The sequence below is a fragment of the Cynocephalus volans genome, chromosome 1 (genome assembly GCF_027409185.1).
Source record: "Cynocephalus volans isolate mCynVol1 chromosome 1, mCynVol1.pri, whole genome shotgun sequence".
NCBI classification, from domain to species: Eukaryota; Metazoa; Chordata; class Mammalia; order Dermoptera; family Cynocephalidae; genus Cynocephalus; species Cynocephalus volans.
This window is the reverse complement of record NC_084460.1, coordinates 256,032,937-256,057,616: the sequence shown is the minus strand read 5'-3', so window position 1 is coordinate 256,057,616 and position 24,680 is coordinate 256,032,937. Positions and strand designations below refer to the sequence as shown.

At 34.6% G+C, this 24,680-nt stretch overlaps 1 protein-coding gene across 1 annotated transcript in view; it reads right to left on the bottom strand.

Moving 5' to 3' along the window:
- Positions 1 to 24,680, bottom strand: part of ANKAR (ankyrin and armadillo repeat containing) — a 62,325-nt gene that overhangs the window by 13,771 nt on the left and 23,874 nt on the right. The window contains exons 8-16 of the mRNA XM_063088516.1: positions 20,576 to 20,777; positions 18,903 to 19,111; positions 15,703 to 15,807; positions 14,130 to 14,371; positions 11,190 to 11,358; positions 3,430 to 3,671; positions 3,102 to 3,255; positions 2,856 to 3,017; positions 1,095 to 1,201 (exon numbers count right to left, since the gene is read on the bottom strand). Coding sequence (XP_062944586.1) covers positions 1,095 to 1,201; positions 2,856 to 3,017; positions 3,102 to 3,255; positions 3,430 to 3,671; positions 11,190 to 11,358; positions 14,130 to 14,371; positions 15,703 to 15,807; positions 18,903 to 19,111; positions 20,576 to 20,777 — 1,592 coding nt within the window. The remainder of the gene's footprint in view (positions 1 to 1,094; positions 1,202 to 2,855; positions 3,018 to 3,101; positions 3,256 to 3,429; positions 3,672 to 11,189; positions 11,359 to 14,129; positions 14,372 to 15,702; positions 15,808 to 18,902; positions 19,112 to 20,575; positions 20,778 to 24,680) is intronic.

Below are 24,680 nucleotides of genomic sequence, written 5' to 3'. Positions count from 1 at the left end.
GAAAAGCATGATTAAGTTATTGCAAAATATTTTGTTCACTATAGAATCTTTTGAGAAAAAGTATTGAAATGTACATGTTCTGTTTTAACAAGTTACAAAACTCACTGAAAATATATACTGAAATATAGATGGATGCAGTTGAAGCAAACTGTTTTACCATGAAAATGCACATTTTAAAGTAAAAACATACTTTTATGTAGCATTTTCCATAGTCTTATGGAATTTACTTGTATTTTAAAAGGCCATGTAGTTATTATTTATAATTCAAGCCAAAAGATTGCTGGCAGATGCTTCTTCCTTTTGTTACCCTAATCAACTCCTGTAATAAAATAATCTCTTTTATAGCTAGAAAGCCCACAGAACTTATGACATCTTTTCTGATAACAAACACATTCATTAAAAGAAACAAAGCTATTTACTTACATATTTTCCTCCTACATTATTTCTATTTCCTCATCTCTAACAGAGCCCTTACCAAATTTTGAGGAGAAAATGGATTTTTTCTTGTTATAATTTCTTGCCTGGCTAACTATAGATGTCCTGAATTGCTAAAGCCTTGGTAAAAGAATTTGAATAGATGTGAATGTCATTTTATTACAGGCATTTAACTAGAAGTAAATGAACAGTGATGACTCTTCAACAGCTCATAGTAATTCTTCATAATGACCAGCCCGGAGAAAACTATTACTGCCAACACAGGCTGCTTCGTGGTATAGCATTGACAGGATTCACTTATATGTGAGAAATATTGCTGCAGAAGTCACACAGTCCCATTATTCCCACCCAGGTTTAGCAGTCAATATCAAAAAAATAATCTGTGAATAAATAATCAAATATCTGAGGAAAAGCTTCTTTGAAGTGTAAGGATGTAAGACTTTACTATCATATTTGAAAAAAATCTTATTTTAATAAAATTTACTAGTATCTTAGGATTTTTGGCAATCTTTTTTGTTTAAAACTTCTAGAATTTTCCTTTAAATGTTAAATATTTTTTGTGCTTGTGAACTTGCATAGATACATATTATTCTTAAAAAGTGACATTTCTGTCAATTTTTACTATTTCAGACAAAAAAATTTTAAACTTTTACATATACCTTAATGTTAGAAGAAGGATGATTTCTTAGTAGTTGCATAAGTACTGGAAAGGCATTTTCCTCTACAACAAATTGTTGACTAATGGGATTGCCTGTATGGGCTACACCTGTAAGAGTCCACATGTCAATGAGGTAATATTTTTTTCCATCGTGTAAATGACAAAGTCAAACACAGCTTGATATTTTTGGTTGATAGAGGGTCATAAGGTAACATGGTTAGTAAATTACAAAAGCAAATGCTATACTGGCACTATTTTAATTACCCTGAATTAATTTTTTAAAAGGCAAATTGAATAAACATGGAAAATGTATTATTAGAATTGTGGGTAGTTTTCTTAATAGTCACAAAGCAAAGAAATTAGAAATACTGTACTATCAAGCAATAATAATAATAATAGCTATCATTTATTGAAGAAATATTATGTGCTAAGTACTTAAATTTATAGTTGCCATTGTTGTCCATATGACGTTTACTTCTACAAAAATGACTAGAGTAAATCACCAAGTTATAATTTCTAGATTCCTTAAATTACACACACTAAAAAGATAATCTTACTGTCTCCCTTTATAACCTACTCCTTTAAATTGCAGGCTTAATCTCAATGGAGAAACTCAAGTCATCTCTTTTGAGTGGACATACACAATCAATTTTAATTCTGTTCTTTTGCCAATAAATGTCACAATACATATACAATGGGTTTACATACTTAAATATAAATACAACATTGGGCCTCTCTGTGAACAATGAAGAGAAGCCATCTATATTTTGTGATCTGAGAAAGTTTGAAGGAACTGGAGGAAGTAAAAGGAGCAAAGAACATTTCTGTTACCTTGTCTTCCCCATCCCTTTCCCCCGCAGATGTGGACAGCTTTGAAGTAAACTAATGAGAAGTTGATTGTGTTTGTGTGTGTGTGTGTGTGTGTGTGTGTGTGTGTGTGTGTGTGTGTGTGTGTGTGAGGCAACTTTGTATATGTGCTATTTACTAGAATTTTAGAAAAACCTATAATTCATACCATAGTCTCTGGCTTAAAAAAAAGAACCATTATATTCTCTGACTGATTGTCTTGGAGTGTAATGAATTTCTGCAAGTAGCTTTTTGCAAGCAAGGAGAAAAAAGATTTTTTGGAACCAATTCCTATGTACTTCATTCAGCCCTAATATTTTTGAGGAAATACAATGATCTAGAAATAAAGTTCTTTTTTTCCCTCTGTTTGCAAGAGGCAATCTACAACCAGCCCCCAGCATTCATGAAAGTCAGCAAAGAACCCCGATTTTTTTTTTTTTGGTAGATGAATCATTGGCAATTCTACAACATTTTTCAGGTACCCCAGTATGACAATTCCTTTGCAGTGAAAAGCCACTTTATAAACAAAGAATCATTACAGAAAGAAACTGGATTGAAAAATGTGCATTAGAAACTCATCTATATCTTCAAAAACAGTTCTTGAGGTCCAAAGAAGAAATATTTTTCTTTTAAACTTAAAAAATGAGATTCCTTTCAGTCAAAATAGCCAAGGCTCATTGTCCTCATTTTCCTTTCTAACCAGAGTTCAAGAGCAAGATAAAATTCTTAATTACACCACTTTTACTCACCAAGGTATTAGAGAAATAAAAAAAAAATTATAATAGTCTTTTACAGATTACATATGGTTTAGGGCTCTAACAGTGGGGACAGAGAGGAAGAGATTAATTTCCATACTCTACCTAAGTCCTTTCTTTTTCTTACAGGCATTTAACAACTTGAGAATAGGTATACAAACCAATACAAATGGATCCCACTGCTCTGATGACACTAAGAAGTGTGCCTTCAGCTATCTCACTGATTCTTAGTAATCGAACCAATGGTGCAATTCCATTCCCTTCACATATTTGATTTTGATGCATCCTGCTGTCCTTACTAAGAGCTATGACTGCTTCACCTCCTAGTAAAGAAATATAAGAGACATGTAAGATACTCCACTGCCCTGTTCTAGATCGTGCAGATTTATGAATAAAAAATAACTTACCAACATACTGCATTTTAGCTGATGGTGACAAAAGCATATTTATTATAAAGTTGTATCCAATCTGTTCTGCCATATATTTTTGTTGTTTCAGCGTTTGTCCTGCCAAGGCCCAAAGTGCTACAGCTCCTTGTTCCTTAACATCTATTTGAAATGCCTATTTAAAAAAATTTTAAAAAAACATTTCATTCAGTGAGCATTTATTGAACACTTTAGCGATGTATGTTTTATCAAGTGTTTATTCCAGAATTAGTTTAGTTTTCTATTCACTTAAAATTCAAAATGGAATACATCATCTAAGAAAAATGACCAATAATCATAAAATTCCTACCTTTAGGAGTTTTAAAAGATATTTAGTTAATGATTTTTCCAGAAATGCTTTCTGTATATGAGGGTTGTAACTTGCCAGTGATTCCACAGCCATTGCACCTTTCACTTGAACACTAAGTTGTTTCCCTTTAAAAAGAGCCACCAGAGGAGGAATTGCTCCTTCCCTAGCTATAGCATCCTGAATTTCCGTATTGTTACGCCCAACCTCAGCAATTGTAGAAGAAGATACGGCTTTCAAGACATCTTCAAATGAATTCAAGAACAAGTTAAATAAATCTCTCAAAAGTAAGAATATCAGAGTGCAGCATATCATTAATTTCTCATACTGTAAAATCAAGTTTATGTAAAGTTTATTGAAAATTTAGAAAATAAAGAAAAATAGAGAAAAGAAATAAAGCTGTCCAGATTCATCACCTAAACACAGTCAAACTTTTGGTTTGTTAAATAAAAATTATAGGAGGTCACTGTTTTGGACTAAATTTCTGCACCAGTCTCCCAAAAGACCAGACTAAAAGTCAAAATGGTGTCACCTGAGCCAAGTTCACGCAACAGGTTGTGGTGTGACCATATGAGAAATCAGGAGAAGGAGATAACACTTGAACAGGCCACTTTATATCTTCAATAGGTACGATAATGAAGTTCTCTCTGCTTATCCTTACGCAAAAGAAATAGCCTACAGTAACCTGATGTTAACTAGTCAGTTATATTTCTGTTTTCTGTCTCCCTTTCCCCACCTTACAAAGGAAGTAATGTTGAAATGACCAATCTGATTTTTTGTTCCTGCTTTCTTCAGCCTTTTTTTGTATATAAAATCAACCTCTTTTGCTCAATTCATGGGAACACTTGTTCTATTTTATTTTATGGAATGATGTGTTGCCTGATTCTAGAATCGCAACAACTGAGATTTTTAACTAAATCTGTTGTAATGTCCTTTGATAAATCTCATTTGCTATTTCTTTATGAAGATATATAGATAGATTTAGATAGTTATAGATGTGTTTAATATAGTTATACTATAAAAGCAATATTTTGCATTTTTATTTATTATTAAGACATTTTCTCATTCTTTATGAACATCAGTGTCTTCCAGATATTCCATTAATAATCACATTTCCTTAGCCATTCACATTTTGAAAATATATGTTGTTTCCAACTTTTCACCATTTTAAACAACTCTAGGAGAAATCTTCTTGGCACATAAGGTATTTCCTTCCTACCTGTATTTTTTTCCCCTTAGCTATAGAGGGTTAGAAATCTTGATTCTTGTTTGATTTTTAGAATAGAGTTTTTAGGTAATGCATGTATGGTACAAAAGTCCTCGGTTAAGAGATAACAGTCTACAGCTAGCAGGCAATGGCCCATCTAATCAACTCTAATCAAGTAAGTGTTGATTCTTGTTTGATTTTTAGAATAGGGTTTTTAGGTAATGCATTTATGGGACAAAAATCCTTAGTTAAGAAACAATGGTCTATAGCTAGTGGGCAACGGCCTGTCTGATCAACTCTAATTACTGTTTAGGTATGGGATTGTATACTTTAATGATTTTAGAGCTAACAGGTGGTTGACATACCAATCCTGTTAAGAGATTTTAAAGAATGGCTGTAGGAAAAATGTGAAAAAATGTTTGCTAAGGGCAAGCTGTTTGTTGGTGGAAACATTAGAGGCAATTATACTTCAATTTAATCATAAGAATGCCGGTCTTAAATCATTTAAGGAGAGGTTATATTTTAGATTAGATAATGATCACAGTTTGATCAATTTAGCTTTTCACAAATTGTACTTTGGAATGTCACATTGTTAATTTTAATGATGTTACTAGTTTCCACTGTTTAAGCTATACTTAGCCATAGATAACTTTTGTCACACTGCCCATGTCTTTGTGTCCTTTTGAAATGATTGAATCAACTGATTTTTCTTGTGAAACTTCCTTGTCTTTACAATAAAAAAACAGAAGCTAACTTTGATTCGGGGCTGCACCCAGTTTTCTCCTTCTAACAAAGGAGTTGCTGAGGTGCAGTCCCTTCGGGCTTCTCATTGCATTCATGTTGCTTTGAGTAATCTTTTTTGCATCTCTGTTACACAGTGAGAAGTGTAACAGTTAGCATAAAGTCACAGGAATTACTGGACTAACTCAGTACATCTCAGTACATTGCTTTTGAAAAATGATAGCATCTTACTCTTCCATAATTGGAGTTTAAGAGTATCAATGTTACTGTGTCTTTTTGAGTATAGGTATTATAATTAAAAATAAATAAACTTTGCTAATTTGGCAGGCAAAAAACAGTGTCTTATTTTATTTCTTACTTTTGATTACTGATGAGTCTAAACATTTTCCTATATGCTTATTAACCATTTGAATTTGCTCTGTTTTAAACTTACAGAAAAGTTGCAACAATAAGCCAGAGAACTCCTATATACCTTTACCTGGATTTATAAATTTTTAATATATTGCCAAACTGATTTTTATCTATTTATCTATTTGTACAATTCAGTTTTCTAAATTTGAGAGTATATTGCATGCAAACATCATGACCCTTTATCTCCTTAATACTCCAGCATATATTTTCTAAGAACAAGTATATACTCTTGTGTAACTACAGAGCAGTTAGTACATGCAATACTCTTACCTAATCACCTTGTGTCAGTCGTCCCTATGTCCTTTATCACATTTATTTTCTTCCAGTACAGGATCCAGACTAGAATTATGTATTACATTTAGTTATGTCTCTTTAGTCTGCTATAATCTGAACAGTTCCTCAGTCTGTCTTTGTCTTTTATGACTTAGACTTTATTTTTTTTGCAGCTGGCAAGATACAAGGATCCAAACCCTTGACCTTGGTGTTGTAACACTGCGCTCTAATCAGCTGGGCTGACCTTCCAGCCATGAAATAGACATTTTTAATAAACATGGGTCATTTATTTTAGAGAATGTTCCTCAATATAGGTTTGTTTGATGTTTCCTCATGATTCAAGATATGTCCCTCCATCCAGAGTATTTAGAAAGTGACATTATGTTCTTTTTAGGATAGCTTATGTGGCGTTACATGATGTCCACATTGGTGATGTTAACTTTGATCACCCAGTTTCTCTACTATATAATTGCTATTTTCCCCCTTGCAACTAATAAGGAGCAAAACACTTTAGGACAGTGTAAATACCCTGCTCCTAATCAAAATTTTCCCCCATGATTTAGCAACCATTTATAACTTTTGCTTGAACCAATCTTTACCATGGTGTTTGCAAAATATCGATTTTCCAAATCTACCACTTCTTTCACATTTATCAATTGGCACTCTACGATAAGGAAAAGGCATTCCTTATTCCCTGTTTATACATGCTCTTTGACTTAATGATGGTGTTATGTCCTGATTAACCCATAGTTAGTTGAAAATATCATTTAGCTGAAAATGTATTTAATACACTTAACCTATCTAATATCATAGCTTGGCTCAGCCTACCTTAAATGTGCTCAGAATACTTCCTTTAGCATACAGTTAGGCAAAATCATCTAGCACAAAACCTATTTTTAAATAAAGTATTGAAAATCTCATGTAATTTATTCAAACCATTCTGAAAGTGAAAAACAGGATGGTTGTTGGGGTACAGTTTTTACTGAATGTGTATCACTTTCATACCATCAGAAAGTCTAAAATCATGTCAGACAATCATAAGCTGGGGACTGTCTATATTTCCTTATTTATCCAATTATTATAGGATGGAGTCATGGGTTTCTATTTTATTTAAGTGGTATAATCTATTTAATTTCCTTATTTATATTGATGCCCAGATTGCCCAAGATTTAGCCAATGGGAGCCCTTTCAAGTTGTCCCTGTGCCCTTTAGATATGCCTCCATCTTTTTGAAAAAGCATTTTCTTACTTTCTGTTACAATATGATATTCCTGATTCACCAGAAAACTTCTTTGCCTCTGCCCTAGAGTAAACCACTTCTCCAAGAAACTCTGGTTTCTTTTAATGAAGGATGACATTTAGAAACCAAGATTTGGGTGCTAGGTGTACTCACTGCCACTGGAGTATTATTGCTTCTAGACCCTTTATATATACATAGACTTTCCATTCCAGTACATCCTCACAGAGTTCTTTATTGACTTCCCACATTCTGCACATTTCACAGTATGAACCCAATAATATCAACACATTTATTCATTTGTTCAGTCCTACAATACCTATAACACAAGTTCAGAGTTCTTCCACCCATATCAGTATAAAATACAAACCCACTAAGAAGAGTTCAAGATCTGTTCTCAGTTTGTTTTGTTTTACCCCTAGAAATAGGGTATGCTCGTATAGTTCAAGCACTGTGTTTAAAGTTACTTATATTCATTTTTTCTTTTTCTTTTTTTAACCTAGTTATACAATTCATTTGAAATAAAATTGGGTTTATTTGTTTTAGTTTTCCCCCAGGCTGATAGACTTAATGTGCTTTTTTAATATGTAGAATATCAGTATATTGCCAAAAGCAAAACTCTACGTAAAGGTGGGTTTTTTGTGTGTTTTTTATTTTTCTTTTCTTTTCTTTTTTTTTTTTTTTTTTTGGTGGTTGGCTGGTACAGGGATCGAACTCTAGACCTTGATATTATCAGTACCGTGCTCTTACCAACTGAGCTAACCAGCCAGCCCTATTTATGGAGGGTGTTTTTGGATTCATGCAGCTACCAATATCCTCCAGATGCTGTATAATCCAGCATTTGTTCTTTCATATACTATCTACTAAGGTTAATTATCTCTCTATGAAGTCCTTACTGTTCATATCAATTTGTATACCCATTTTATATCAACTTATATAAAATATGTTAACTATTTTTGTTGTGAATATTTTCTTTATTTAATCATTTAATTGTTTATTTAGCAAACTTTTTGTTTTTGTTTTTTTTTGTTTTGTTTTTTCAGCGAATATTTATTGATTAAGTACTATGTGACAGACACTTTCCTATGCACTGGGGATATAATTATAAACAAACAAAACAAGGACCTTGACACTGTAGAGCAAGATGAAAGGCCAGAGTATGAAACAGGAATAAGTTATATTACTTGAGAGTAACATAAGAGAAAAAGAAAGTGATAGGAAGTGACAGGAAGGTTTTTTTTTTTCAGGAGGGTTTACAGGCTATGTTAGAAAACGTAGACCTTATCCTAGGTTATAAAGAGCCATTAAATAATTTAAAGAAGGGAAAGATATAATCAACTTCGTATTTTAGATAAAGTACTCTAATAACACTTGGAATATTAAACCCAATAGATAAATAAAATTAAGAGAATGTAAGGTATACCATTCTTTATCTTACCCAATATTCCTACATCAGTACAAAAAGTAAAAATTACTCTTCCCACCTCCAACTCAGAAATGTTAAGAATAAAAATTTAGCCCCTACTCATTCTTCACTGTGAGACAAATAGTGAGTTATATAATTTCTTAGCTTGAGAAATGAGTAATTGCAAATGCATAGCTTAGGTTCTTTTTGCACTTTTTGCTGTTTTCTCAAAGTAAGCTTTCTAGCAGTAAAGCTGACGTTTTAATCTGTATTTGATTTCTGCATGTATTTCTCAACTGGATCCAAATTTTAAAAGGAAAGGGGTGTCTTTAGCTCTTTCATAATCCCAACTAGCTCTAAAATTCAGAGGATGTGGATGGATAACTAGGAAGCATAGGTTATAACCCTAACGAAGTCCTTAGGAATAAATAAGATTGTTTAAGGAGAGTACGCTATGTGAAAGAAGCAACAGGATAAGAATAGAAGCATCTCTGACTTTAAGAGCTGGGTAGAGAAGGACTAATGGTGAAGGTAACCTTTATCTAAAACTCTTGGGGTCATAATTCCAAAATTTTCAGATTTTAGAAGGTAATGAGTACATATACTATAAATTATGCAACAGCCAGGAGGTCTGGAGAAAACACATTTCTGCAGTGAAATGTGTGAATAATCATTCTAAGAAAGATAATGAGGTAAACTTAAGTTTTTCTCAGATAGTTTAGATTTAACAAAGCATTTTGTATGCTTGTTACATATTTGAGTTTCCATGGAGGTATCATATAAACTTTGGTTAATAACACAGGACAGGACAGTTGTGTGCCATATGAAATCAGAAGTATTGTAGGAATGAAGGCATCCATGCATGCACACACATGGATGTATGTATGTGTATGTGTGAGAATACAAGCAGCTAAAGATGGGAGAAGCAAAGGCCTAAAACGAACCAGTCTCAGCAAGGGTAGGCTTGAGGAATCTCCGGAGACAGAGGCTCAGACTAAGGAGAAGTTACAAATCCATAGTCTTAAGAAACTGCATGTGAGCCTACTTTGGGGCCATTTTACCTTAAGGCATGAAATCTTAGAGTGGTTCAGAATGGTTAAGAAGATACTGGAATTAATAAAATTCCTTTGTGATCCCCTACAACTTAACAACCAAGCTAACATCCAAGAGGATTATTTGTTAAAGCACGAAAGTTACATATTGGGCTTAAATAGACAGAAAAAAATGATTAAAACTTATTTCAATATTAATTTTTTTATCTTCCTTGGAGTGAGGGGATAATATAGATTACAGTGTAGGAAAAATTACTTTAGGTTTCAGATAAGGCAAGAGCCCCCCAAGAAATTATTCCAATAATTTATTTTTGTAACTTACTTTCATGAACTAATTAATCATTTATTTATTCAAGTTGCTGCTACAATTTGTGCTTTGATCCAGCATCTGGGGTTGGGAGAAATAAAAAGAAAAAGGAAGACCTAGTTCCTATGTTTAAATTTTAATTAATGAGATAAAACATTAGCAAAAAAAGATGAAGGATAATTATAAATAAGTAAAAATTATATGGTTAAAATATGCATAAAAGCTGACTCTTGAACGCTATTCTTAAATGATAAAGCAGAGCATAGTTAGTGATGGAGGAAAACTTGGAGCAGAGAGCTTAAGGAATTTGTCATGAAGGAGGAGGGCTTTCAGATAAATTCGCTACATGAGACAGAGGTTCTTAGAAGATAACACTTGCTTAAATTTCAAGTTCTGAAGTAAAAACAAGACTTCTGCAACATTCCGCTTATCCATAACCTTAGCTTACATATTTTAACCAATGTATGAACTCTATTTATTCCTGGTAAATTGGAACAAAAGACAGATGATAAACTGAGGAGGAAGAAAAAGGGATAAGCTTTCGCTCAATTTTTTTCTGTCCCCAAATTTGGGGAAAACTATTTATTTGAAGCTTACAATTGTGTATGCTCTCAGGATTGAGATTACTAAGATACCATTTGCAGTAGCTGTAGAAACTGCCTTGTGGCTTTTGATGTTCTTAGTACTGAAATGGATTTTAGAAACTGATAATTGGCCTAATGCCTTCTGATGACCTTGAATTTTGATATCAAATATATAAAAACAAATCTGAAGTCCTTTTTGTAACTTGCAAAATAGCTACTAATGGTCAATATATGTATTATCCACACAAGGAGATATCTACTGCTCTAGGCATATTGTCTGCACTATTTTCATTATTCATTCTAATATTTCCATTTATAAACATGTCTAATTAAACTTTTTTTAAAAAAAAAAACTATGTCTTTGAGAGTCAATTTGTTTTATAAACCCAGCAGTTTAAGCTTAAGTGTTTCAGATATTTAGGTAATATTATATATGTCTAGATCTCGAAGACAAATACAGGATATTTATTCATACAGGACAAGTCCAAACCCATGTTTGCTTCACTTAATATGGTTACTTTTATATAATCCAGAAATAGAGGCTCACCTGAATCAGAACTCAGAAATCTGATAAGATGTTGGATGCCTTTATGGTCTCTCACTGCTCTTTGATTTGTTTCATTTCCTATACACAGTACCCGTATACAGTTCATTACATTTACTAGCACAATTTCTATGTCTAACTTTAATAGATTTATCAGAGCTGGCATTCCGTTCTGAAAGTAAACAAACAAAAGTAATTACCTTAGAATTTATTTAAGATAAATGAAATCTTTATTTAGAAATAAAAGTCTATAACTTTCTAGCTATAAATATCTCCTTATTTAGGAGTGAACGATTGCCTATAAACAAATGTGTCACTGATATGATACATTAAATGACTATTAATACAACTTTAGCAAAACATTAAGGTAACTATTCAATAAAAATAATCTATAATAGCTCCCTCCTTCATACTGAAATAATTAAGGCTGCAAGTTCACTGCAACATTTAATAAATATCTAAGAAGTGAAGCAACTGAGTAGGGTTAATTGAATACATTGCCCCATTTGGAAATATTTACCATTGTGGACATTGCATTGGTAATTGGTAATTATATTTGTGCAACACCAAATATTATTATTATTATTATTATTTTTTTTTTTTTTGGCAGCTGGCCAGTATGGAAATATCTTTAAATGCAAATATAATTTCCTAATTTGAAATGGAGTAAAGATGGCATTTCTTCCTACAAACAGAAATAATGCAAGAATATCAAGGAAAATAAAAAACAAAATGCAACCCAATTTTCAATAAAGCTAGGAGATATCTGTAATGTTGAAGCATAATAAATGTGTATGGGGCTGAGCCCATGGCGCACTCGGGAGAGTGCGGCGCTGGGAGCACGGCGACGCTCCCGCCGCGGGTTCGGATCCTATATAGGAATGGCCGGTGTACTCACTGGCTGAGTGCCGGTCACGAAAAAGACAAAAAAATAAATAAATAAAATTATAATAATAAATGTGTATGAGTTGTGAGATGAGAGAGATCTCCATGGCCATTGACCACAGGAAACGCTGGCAGAACAGTTTTCCAAGTTAAGTGGCTCTACCTTGAGGGGTAGAAAAAAAGAAACACACCATTCCTTGTCTGGAACAATAGGAGTGGGTATGCAGAATGGCAGCAGGCTCTTTTCTGGACCAGTTTGGCATAAAGCTTCAAAAATCAGAGAAAGCAAGATTAAACAAGGACTCATACCGACAAGATATGTTTGAAAGAAGCAGTTTGTTGGTGAGGTGAAGAGGAAGAGATAGACTACAAATTGTGGAAGAGATGGAATCTGCATTATGACGCTCTATACACCTCCAGTCTCTGTTGGCTAGGTAAAAGTAAAGCTAAAAGAACTCATGCATACAGCCCTGTGGCATGTCATTTTCTTGCTAGCCTAGAACATGGGTCTGGACCTTTTCCACATATACTTCCTGCAAATAGCTGGACTAAAAAGAACTCATCTAACAGTTGAGTAAAGATCAAAAAGGAAACACACAGAATCTGTCCAAATATAAGAAAAAAAAAAATAGGAAAAACTTATGCCAGGTGAAGAATGATGCTGTAGTTTGAGTGTATGTGTCCCTCCAAAATTTATATGTTGGAATGTAAACCCTAATGTCATAGTATTAAGAAGTGGGGCCCTTAGGACATGATTAACTCATGAGGGTGGAGCCTCCATGAATGGGATTAGATGCCTTATAAAAGGGCTGAAGTGAAAAAGCTAGGTTCTTTTGCTCTTCTGCCTTCTGCCACGTGAAGATGCAGCAACAAAGCACTATCTTAGAAACAGAGAGCAGCCCTCACAATACACTGACTCTGTTGGCACTTGGATCTTGGACTTCCCAGCCTCTGGAACTGTAAGAAATAAATTTCTGTTGTTTATAATATACCCAGTCTGTGGAATTTTGTTACAGAATCACAGGAATGGACTAAAACAAATGTTCATCAGAAAAATGTTGCCACAAAGTAGATGTAAATTGTAACCAAATGTGGTAAATTATTATCAATGAAAAAAATAATGAAGCAATCACTTCTGCAAAACAAGAATATAAAGGAGATACACCAGAACTCAGGTAAGATTTTTTGAGATAAGAGTAGAGAAGTAATCAATGAATTCAGTGATTCAATGGTAATTCAAAGGCCAATGTTTTCATCTTACAACAGCATTTGACACTATTGATCATTCTATGCTTCTTGAAACAATTTCTTCATTGGCTGATGGGACAACAGATTTTGCAGGTTTCCTCCTACCTCATTGGCCATTCCGTCTTAGTCTTCTCTGTTAGTTCCTCCAGATTTTATAACCTTCCCACAATTCCTGGTGGCTCAATTTTCAAAATATGATACAGAATATGGCCTCTTCTTACCACTTTCTCTATTACCACCCTGGTTCAAGATACCATTATCTCTCACCTGAATTACTGAATTAGCTTCTTAATTGGTATTACTGCATCCATCCTTGCCCACCTATTTCAACATAGAATGTAGTGATGTAAATTTCCTCATGAAACTTCCCAGAGCAAAACCATTCAAATGGCTTCCTAACATACTTAGACTAAAAGCCAAGGTGTCTAACAATTGCCTACATGTCCCTACATGATGTGGCCCATCATTACCCAGCTTGGAGTGTCTACTACTTCTCTCCCTTCAGCCACCTTGGCTCTTTTTTGCTATTCCTTGAACATGCCCAAGCACACTTCCAGTTCATTTACTTTGCACTTATTTCCTCTGCCTAGAATGGCCTTCCCAACAGGAAACATATGAAAAACACTTCCTCATCTACTTCAGGACTGTACTCAAATGCCAACTTCTTAGTGAGGTATTTTTCACCAGCCTCCTTCTCTCCTCTTTTCTTGCTTTATTCTTCCATGAGAGTTTTGCCACTATATGGCAATTTGGTTCTCTATCTCTCTAGCTTCTATATGAGGGAATAACTGTCAGTGAGAAATGACTTACATATTTGGCAATAACATCCTTGTTTTCACACTGAGCAATATCATATAGAATGACAGCACAGCGAGAGTGTAGTTCAGGTTCATCATAAGCCAGTAGGTTGATCAGAGCTGGAATGCCTCCTGCCTCTACTAAAGCATGCACTACACTTACATGGGTTGAGATATTACTCAATAACCCAACTGTTTTGCACTGTAATTTTATTTTGGAACTTTTTAATAGATTGATTAAGGCAGGAATGGTACCTGTAATGAAAAGACCAAAAAAAAAAAAAAAAAAAAAGAAAAAGAAAAAGAAAAAGCACAAATTATGTTTATGGGTATTGCAATATAAATAATTAGCAAATAATTCTATAAAACATTTATTAAATTATCATTTGAAACTACAGGAATACACTTTTCTGTCTTATCTACAGTATAGACAGCTCTCATTTTTCATATGTTTGATTTTCACATAGCACACAATCAGATATTTTATATTGGTAATCCTAAGCCATCTTCGATGCACTGAATTTTGGCTTAACATCATTGATGAGTAAATTCTTTGAGTTACCGTATGGTAGTGTTCAGTTTTGGTTATTTTATCAACTTCGTGTAACAGTGTTTGTGCAATTATTTGAGCATTTTATAATATTTTATCCTTATTTTATACCAGCAAATGAAAAAAAGTGCTGAATCTAGTAAAATACAACATTAGCCTCATTAATTACTGGCCATGGTGAAAACAGAAAATCTGGCTTCAGCTGATGCTTGTTATATCAGTTCAATGTGAAATAAAAAAAGCACGTTATAGAACACAGAAAATGCTGCAAAATATAATGGGCATAATCAGGGTTTTACTTATTTATCTATTTAGCTACCTGAGCTGAAACATCTTTTATGACTTAAGTCTATGGTTCACTTTTTGAATATACAGCTTTTTGCACATTTCTTTAGGAACACATCAGGGGACTATCCACAGTCAAATTTTATTTTTTCATTCAGCAATATTTATGGAGCATCATATATGTGCTCAATATTCACATTAGGGTAGTGGCTACCATATTGGACAGTACAGACAGAGCTTTTCCATCATTTCAGAAAGTGATATTGGACAGTGCTGTTCTCAAAACAGCCCTATGTGGTAAAACCATTTTATTAAGGAGGAAAGTAGGCTACAGAAGTTAAGCAATTAGCCTAAGTTCTAAATGAAGAGCTAGTTAAAAACCAGGCCTGACACAATCTGCTATTTTTAATTTAAAAAATAAATTGTGCAAATACAGACGAGATAATTTCTAAATAAAAATAAATATGAGTAGTATGGTAAAGTAATTTAACATCAGTTGTTAAGTTTATGAACTTCAATAAGAAATGGAGATTATATTGTTTTTTGATCCTGTGCAGCCTCCACATGGAAAATAAAATACAAGGTTGATAGGTAAAGGAAGTGATCTTAGAAGAAAAGAAAAAAGAAACTTAAAATCAATGAAAAAGTTTCCTCCACAATTAAAAATATACCTTAAAGTGCTTGGCTTGCATATAATAAGGCTCTACATAAAATACAATAAGGAAAAGATAGTTAATAGATTTTGCATCACCTGCATCCAAAATGTGTTTCCAGTATCTATCATTTGCTAAACAAATTACTTCTAAGGACATGACGGCCATCATCCTTCGTTTGTAGCTTTCACACTGCAACATTTCTGGTGAGTATTTAACAGAAAAACACAAGCTGTAATTTCTGCAAGAGGCAATGGAATGATTGATACTGTTTCTATACAGGCCAAGTGAAGCGAAGGGTTGACATCACCACCATCGCCATCAACTGCATGCTTTAAATTCCCCTGTGTACATGGCCTTCTGTAAAGTGCTGAGCAGATTATATACACCCAGGATCTTTGAGTTTATAGTTATATAATTAGTGAAAAAAATCCTCATATTCTTTATCTTTGGTCTGAATGGCTCAGATTGGGTGGTCACAGAGTTCAGATTCACTTGGAAGATAGTATGTACATCTCTCTCTTGCCTAAAATCAGCTGTTGAATTAAAATTTCAGTATGTTTTTTCAAGAATGGCTATGTAAATTACATTATCATCAATAAAAGTTAATATCCGTTACGTTAGATATGAAGCTTTATTCATTTTCTGAGTATGAAGAAGATACTTTAAAAAAACTTTGAATGAACTTGTACTCCAGACAGAAGATAATACGAATATACATGCTTTAAGCAGTGTCTGCAGTGTGAGAAAAACCACAGACGTAGCCTTTCCTCATCTCTTTGTCCAAATACTCTGTTATCAAATCTTTTCTGATCCTACCTTGTCTACATCACTCCTTGGCACTTTCTTTTAAAATTCAGCTCCCACTTCAAGAGCTAATCCTGGAACTTCTAATAAACTAATTATTCTTTTACCCATAGTGGAAATGGGCAGTGTGAGGAGGAAGAACTATTTCAGGGCACAAGGCAAAGTAGCAGTAGCCAGATGCTCACTACTTATTGTTCTCTTTGTGTCGTTATCAGGACTTCCCAACAAAGGCTGTAGGAAGTAGTGGCCCATCATTTGTGATGAAAACATCACAAGTTTTTCGTTACATTAGGCTATTCCTGTTGGAGGACAGAGCTTCCTATTGTTAAGGTGGATATTTGCAATGGTTTAGTCTATTAAAAACAACAGGATTGTCTTCTCAGTTCCTCCTAAAGAGACTAAGACATAATGGTATATATGCACACAAATAAACACTGAAAACACTTTCCAATATCTCTTGAGGCTGATATACTTGAAATACGTTCCTAGTACACAGTAAATTCCAAGATCAGGTACTGGGCCAATTTTGAAACCAAATATTCAGACTTATTGAACCAGTTGAATGAGACTGAAAATCTTAAATACATCTTATCTCATCCTAAAATGAGTTGTTGGGGAAAAAAATCAGTTTTCATTCTCCAATTATTTTCTTATTTTGCTTTACGTTTTTTTTTTTTTTAATCAAAGAAATGCATGGTCATGATTCAGAGTTAAATGTTACTGAAAGGCATCTAGCAAAATTAGAGTAGTTCCTTGCCCCACTCTCCCCAATTTTCTGGGTTCATCTCTACGGATATAACCACTTTGGACTATTTTCCCTATACCTTCTGTGGTTTACATAGCTTCATATTTTTACATATTTATATATACTGCTACATTTTCCTTTATCAATTTTAGACATATTGAATTCAGGTTATGGAAAATGGGAAACTAGTTCTTTCAACACTGCCCTGCCATTTCTTCTTCCTTCCTTTTCCCCATATTTATAGTTTTTAGTTAAATCAATATTCAACACTTACACTATGATGCTTGTAGAAATATTACTCACAGCTGAGCATTGTAGCGTACTATAATTGTATCTCATTTCTTACTTTTGTTTTTCCTGGATTTAATAATTTCCTTATTTTATTTCATTTGCTTAGTTTTCTTTGTTTCTATTGATAATTACTCCTACCTGTTCCCTGTAGGCTGGGTGCACAGTTCCATTCAGGAACTTCCCTTTGCTGTCATCCTTAAAATCCTCTTTGCTTTTCTCTTGGGTCAGACTTCCAGTTTCCTGGGTCCCTCTGTCTTCTGTGTGTCAGGGAGAATTCCAGTCTTAGTATCTGTAGGTTACTAATTAGGCTGGTTAGGCTCTGAGGAGAGCACTTCTGACTGGCACTGAAGGTTCTCAAGCCTTTTGGGGATTTTATGGTGTGAGTAAGAGAGGTTTTTAGCTTTCCCGCCGTTGGCTTGGAATGGTTTTCTCCAGCTGGCTAAGTCCTAAAACTTGCCTATCTGTTTCCATCTTCTAATATTTTACTGCTGTTATATACTTTCCTGTTTTCCCTTGAATGCTTGTCTGCTGCTGCTGGTATTATTTAATCTCCATGTAATTTTTGTGAGTTCTTGGGAGGGAGTAAAATTTAGCTGTGTACATTCAACTGGCCTAGATTGATGATATTTCTGGCTAGATTGAATACAAATTTGGAAAAAAAATCTCAAACAGAATTTTTCACAAAACATTTATCAGAATATGAGGATAGGGCTGGCCAGTTAGCTCAGGTGTTTATAGCATGGTGTTATAACACCAAAGTCAGGGGTTAGGATCCCTGTACCAACCAGCTGCCAATATATATATATATGTACATATATGAGGGTAGATTTTGCTGAATTTGTCTCTAAAATTAGGAGGCAAGGAATAAACTTTCCTCTTAAATTTTAATTTCCTCCTTTCTTTCCTTTTGTTTTTGTTTTTTTGTTTTTGAATTCACTTTTTTGATGGAGGAGAGAATGGTTGGATTCTGGGAGAAAGTTGGAAAATAAAAATAATGGTGTAGGGCTGGCCCGTGGCTCACTCGGGAGAGTGTGGTGCTGATAACACCAAGGCCCCGGGTTCGGATCCCATATACGGATGGCCGGTTTGCTCACTGGCTGAGTGTGGTGCTGACAACACCAAGTCAAGGGTTAAGATCCCCCTTACCGGTCATCTTTAAAAAAAAAAAAAAAAAAAAAAAAAAAAAGGTGTAAATTATAGTGTGTTTGGATCACACATCTTTGATTTTTAATTTAGAAATAAAACTAGTTTTGCACACACAAAGATATAGCTCTTTATTATTTATATATTTTTTTCTGGCTTTAACTCATAAAATACTTATTTTGTGATTTTTAAATGCTTAAAATATGATACAAACATTATTTTGTCTTCTCTATTTTAGAGTAAGTATCAATAATTAAACTGAATAATAATCAGAACATTTATTTATAAAGAGATAATGTGTTCTATACTCACCTACCAAAGTTTTCCAAACTGGGAGTTCAGGAATATTTAACTGTATTATATGCTTGAGAACCTCTGTGTGAAACGTTAGCACTGACAAATGAATTATATTATTTCCTTTAATATCTGTTTTTCTCCAGTTAGCACCAACAGAAAACAGGTACTGAATAGTGTCCAATGCTCCTGAAGTGGCAGCAAGTAACAGTGGAGTACACTGATTCCTAAAATTCAAGGAACATATTAGAATAATTGAGCACATGTACAGTGTCAGATTTACTTTTTATAAAACTATAAACCATCTGATAGTTTATACCATCACCTTCTCTTCCTTAATGAATTCTTGTCCTCTGCATTCCACATGTAAGCAGATTTGCCTCCCTTGCCTTGCTGTCCTTTAGTTCTCATATTGGTCTCTACCCTCCTTCCAACTTATCATGCCTTATAATTCTTTTGGAAGTTGATAATGCACAATTATTAGTATACACTATCCTAACTAATCCTTGCAACAATTCCACGAGTGAAGGAAAAAGCAAGGCAAGTACTGTCAGCCCATTTTACAAATGATGAAACTGAAGCTCAAGTAGTAGTCAAACCCATTTTTTCACACTTCATGTCCAGTTTCTAAATCCCAACTTCCTCATTGTGGCAGAAAATAACAGTTTTTCTCAAAAATTCTCTGTCTGCTTTTTAGATAGTGAAGATCTTTTGGTTAGGTACATGGCTGTGCAGCCTAATATTACATTTCCCAGCTTCCTTTATAGATTGGTAGGGCCAAACAACTGAGTTAGGCCAATGGGATGGGAGTGGAAGTTACATGAGCAACTCCCTAAAGAGAAAGGAGCATGCCAATGCTTTTCATCTCTCTTCTCACGGCTAGAATGCAGGCATGATAATGGAAGCAGGAGCTGCCATTCGTACTATGACATGGAAGCCACATGTTAAGCAGCAACAAGAAGCCAGTGTCCCTCAAACTGTCAAGCCATTATGCTAGCCCTAGACCACAGAATAATAATGGATAGGCCATTTGAAGATTTAGAAAAATCTGAATGAAACTATGCCTAAATCAGGTCTAGAGATTCAAAATAATAACTTGGTCTTTAGATATTTAGCCAAGAATGTACCTTCATGAGAAGTTACACCTCCACCTTCAGAATTGGTCCTCAGCTAAAATGTAAAACAAAAGACTGTTTGGAATGTTTTTCTGTTTCAAAGTTATTTGGTTCTTTTTAATGTATTTTTCTTCTGGATACCACTAGATATTTTCCCTGTTATCCAGAGGCCTATCTACTTTGGTCTGGAACCCTAGGACTGCCTCCTGCTTGTGTAAGGTCTAATTGAGAGCAATTTTCTCTTCCCTAGTCTCAGGCCTCTTCCAGGGCACTAAGCATTTAGCCTGATAAGTTAGTTTGTGGAACCATACTATTGAGACATGGTTAGGAAAAACTCCCTAGGGCTCACTCCTTATTCTTCCAGAAAACATGCACAGGTTGATTGATAGAAGCTCTCATCTTTATAAATTCTAAAGGTAAGCAGTAGTACAAGAAGATGGTGACCAGAAAGGACAGCTGAGTAAGCCTTAACATATCTTTCAAATCACCCATACCAATCATGCCTTTTAGTGTCAGTATGTGGGGCAGGTCATGAAATGCAGAAATCTATATTCTTATAAATGCTAAATAACTTACTCAGCTGTTGCCTCAGCTTCTAGCAAACTAGGATCCTTTCTAGAGAGAGCAATGATGATGCAGATATTGTCATAGAAAGCAGCAAAGTGAATTGGCATCCAGCCTCTTTTTTCAGAAAGCATGTAATCAGCTTTGAAACAGAGTAGACAGATAGTTGTTTCTAACGAGCAAGCCTGTGCAGCCAGGTGTAGAGGTGTTGGACCTAGAATTGATGGACAATTACTTCAGTGGTCAAAGAACTAACATTCCTAAAAAACATGCCCTTTTGGTATTCAACCAAAAAGCTTAGTATTGTATGATATAAAATCCCCCTCATAAGCACTGAAAGTATTAAGTTAGGCAATTCTACACAGTATTTTTTTCATTTAACTCAAGATGTCTGGCCATTAAAAATCCATTCTTCTTTACAAGTGAAAAATAAATAACACTGAAAATATTAAATATTTTAAAATTTAGGTCAATGTGTAAAATAGTCTTCTGACAAAATCAGCTATTTTTAGCTTATTTTCCATTTAACTAAATATTTTGTAGTAGGAAATAAGATCCTTTGAAACTGAAAAAAAAATGTTTACAAAAGGACTCTATGTCACTAAATTCAGTGGGCATTTTTCAATTCTCATCTTACCTCTATTCTTTCTATTTAAAATAGTTTCTTCCCTTGGTTTTTGTGATATCACACCCTCTATTTTTCTTTTACCTTACTGGCTACTCTTTTTCAGTCTCCTTTGGGACTTCATAATTGTCCTGAGGTCTAAGGTTCTATATTCAGCCTTTTTTTCCTCTCCATGGCTTCACTTCATCTATAAATTTATGACTCTCAGGATTATGTCTGTAGATCCGATTTCTTCTCTAAGCTCCAGATCTATATCTCCAACATTTCACTAAGCATCCTCACACATCACCTCAAACTTAATGTACTCAAAATTGAACTCCTGTATTTCCCTCTAAACCTGGTCCTCTTTTATTGTTTCTTAAATCAGTGAAAGATATCATGATCCAGCCAGTTCTACAAACTAGAAACCTGGGAGACTCCTTGATACCTTCCTTTCACTTCCTCTGCATAACCAGCTCATCACCAAGTCTAAATATCTCTAAACCTATTTCTACTGCCACCACCACCATAATCCAAACCATAATCACCTCTCAACTGACAACCTCACCTTGTTCTTGCCCTTACTCAATCCATTTTTTCAAGATGTAAATGTGATCCTTTCATCCCCTTGTCTAAATCTCTTCAGTGGCTTCTCAAGGCCATCTGACTATGAGTAACAGTGACAGGATCCACTGGGTCCAACTTAATTTGAACCAGCAGCTACAACTCCCCTACCCCCACAGCCCCCCCAAATCACATATACCCTGTTATCTTCATTCTGACTTTCTTGTACTTCCCCAAATGTAGGGTGACTACATATCCCAGGTTGCCCAGGAAACTACTGGTCAATGCCTGTGGCCCTAGCATAATTATTAATAGTGCCCCTTTCACCTTCAAGTCTCCCTGGTTTTGACGATAAATTATCTGGGCACCCTGGGCTACTCCTGCTCTCTGACAGTTTCCTTCTCCCAAGCAACACTTCCCTTACCAGAATCTCGCTAATTCCTCTTTATTACTCAGCTTAAATGGTGTTTCCTCAGTGTATCACTATTTTCATTGAATCTCTCCCAACTCAGTAACTTCCACGGGCCTCCCACTTACTTACCTTAGCAGTCTAAGATTTATATCATCACCTTTGGTAGTCTATAAAATCTGACCCAAATCTATTAATTTAAAATTATTGCTTGGTCTTCTATTTTCTAGTCTGGTATATGAGTAGCTTAGAAGTCACCACTACAACCTAAGAACAAGTAAAAAGCTGAACCAACTGAAAAATCAACATTCCTTCTTAGATTTGTCAGAGAAGTGAGGTCACAGGGCAAACTAACACACCCGAAATTGGAGGGACAGAGAGGGAATCATAACTGACTGGAGCAGAAACCCACAAGCAGAAACTTTTGCAGGTGGCAGTACTGGGATAGGAAAACCTTAACTGTAATTGATGGATTGCTGGAGGCTCAGTGTGGACAAGTAAGACACTTTACAACTCTCGAGGTACCCATCATTAGGAGGCAGGAGGGAGCAAGGGATGCTTTTATGTGTTTTACCTCCAGGAGCTCTATCAGTTCTTCACAGTGAATACTGGAAGGGGAAGGGGAAAAGGAACCATTTTTAAGTACTCTAGACCCCTCTATTCTTAGCAAGGTCTGCCCTCAGGAGAAACTGTTTTACCAGAGCCTAAGACTGCTGGGGTTTTATCAAAGTCTAACCAACCTAGGGAAAGTGAAATACTCAGCTCCAGCTCCCCCTAGACATCCTGTCCTACCTAACAGAAAGAGGGAGAGGGTTGAGAAGCGCTGGTAGCGTTCACAGTCCGGGAGCATAGGCTCACAAAAACACTGACACCTAATCATAGGACTATAGAACACTTCGCCTCCGCCCATCCCTTACCACTACATTACTAAAGTCCTATTTACTGTAGTTCCTTTTACCCAGGACATCACTTCCAGCTATTAAAAAAAAAAAATTAGAAGGCATATTAAAAAGCAGGAAAACAACAAGAATAACAAAACAAAAATCCAGGCTTGCCAGTCAGCTCAGTTGGTTAGAGTGTGGTATTATAACACCAAGGTCAAGGATTCAGATCCCTGTACTGGCCAGCCACCAAAAAAATAAAATTAAAAAGAAAAAAAACACAGTTTGAAGAGTCTGAGCAAGCATCAGAACCAGACCCAGCAGAGATGCTGGATTTATGAGACTGGGAATTTAAAACAACTAGCCAAGGGTTCTAATGTCTAAAGTAGACAGCATGCAAGAACAGATAGACAATCTAAGCAGAGAGATGGAAATCCTAAGAAAGAACCAAAATGAAATGCTAAAGATCAAAAACACTATCATAAAAATGAGGACTGCCTTTGAGGAACTTATTAGTAGACTGGACAGTCTACAGTTGAAGAAAGCATCTCTGAACTTGAAGACATAGTGATAGAAAACTCAAAAACAGAAAAGCAAAAAGAGAGAAAGGAACAGAAGAAATATTAGAAAAAGTAATGACTGAGAATTTCCCCAAATTAATGTCACATATCAAACTACAGATTCAGGAAGCTCAGAGAACACCAAGCAGAAAAAATGCCAAAAAACTACACCTAGGCATATCATTTTCAAACTACAGAAAATCAAAGATAAAGAAAATAATCCTGAAAGAAGCCCGAGGAAAAAAACACTTTACTTCAAGACCAAAGATAAGAATTATAACCAATTTTTCCTCAGAAACCATGAAAGCAAGAAGAGAAATGAGTGAAATAAAGTCGTCCCTCAGTATTTGCAGGAGATTGGTTCCAGTACCCCCCACAGATACCAAAATCTGTGAATGGTCAAGTCTCTTATATAAAATGGTGTAGTATTTGCATATACTCTATACACATCCTCCCATACACTTTAAATCATCTCTAGATTACTTATAATACCTAATACATTGTAAATGTTATATAAATAGATGTTATACTATTTTTTTATTTGTATTATTTTTTATTATTGTATTGTTGTTTTTTGTTTAAACAAATTTTTTTGATCTGAGTTTGGTTGATTCCATGAATACAGAACCCACAGATATGAAGTGCTGACTGTATTTAAAGTTTTGAGAAAAGGAAACCACCAACCTAGAATTCTGTACTCTGTAAAATTATCCTTCAAAACTCAGTGAGATGAACTATTTAACTCAATGAGATGAACTATTTAAGTCAAGTGAACAGATATGATGTGGGGGTAGGAGGGGACAGAGCAGAGAGGAACAGGTAAAGGGGCATGAAAATCAACTACAATGTATATTGAGAAGTAAAGAAAAATAAAATAAAATAAATGAATAAAATTAAAAGTTAAAAAAAAAAAACCTCAATGAGAAATAAAAACTTGCTCAGACAAACAAAAATTGAGGGAATTGGTCACCAGTAGACTTGCCTTGCAAGACATGTTATAGAAGTTGTTTGAAGAGAAGGAAAATAATATAGGTCAGAAACTTACATATACATAAAGGAAGGAAGAGCATCAGGAAGTGAATAAACGAAGGTAAAATAA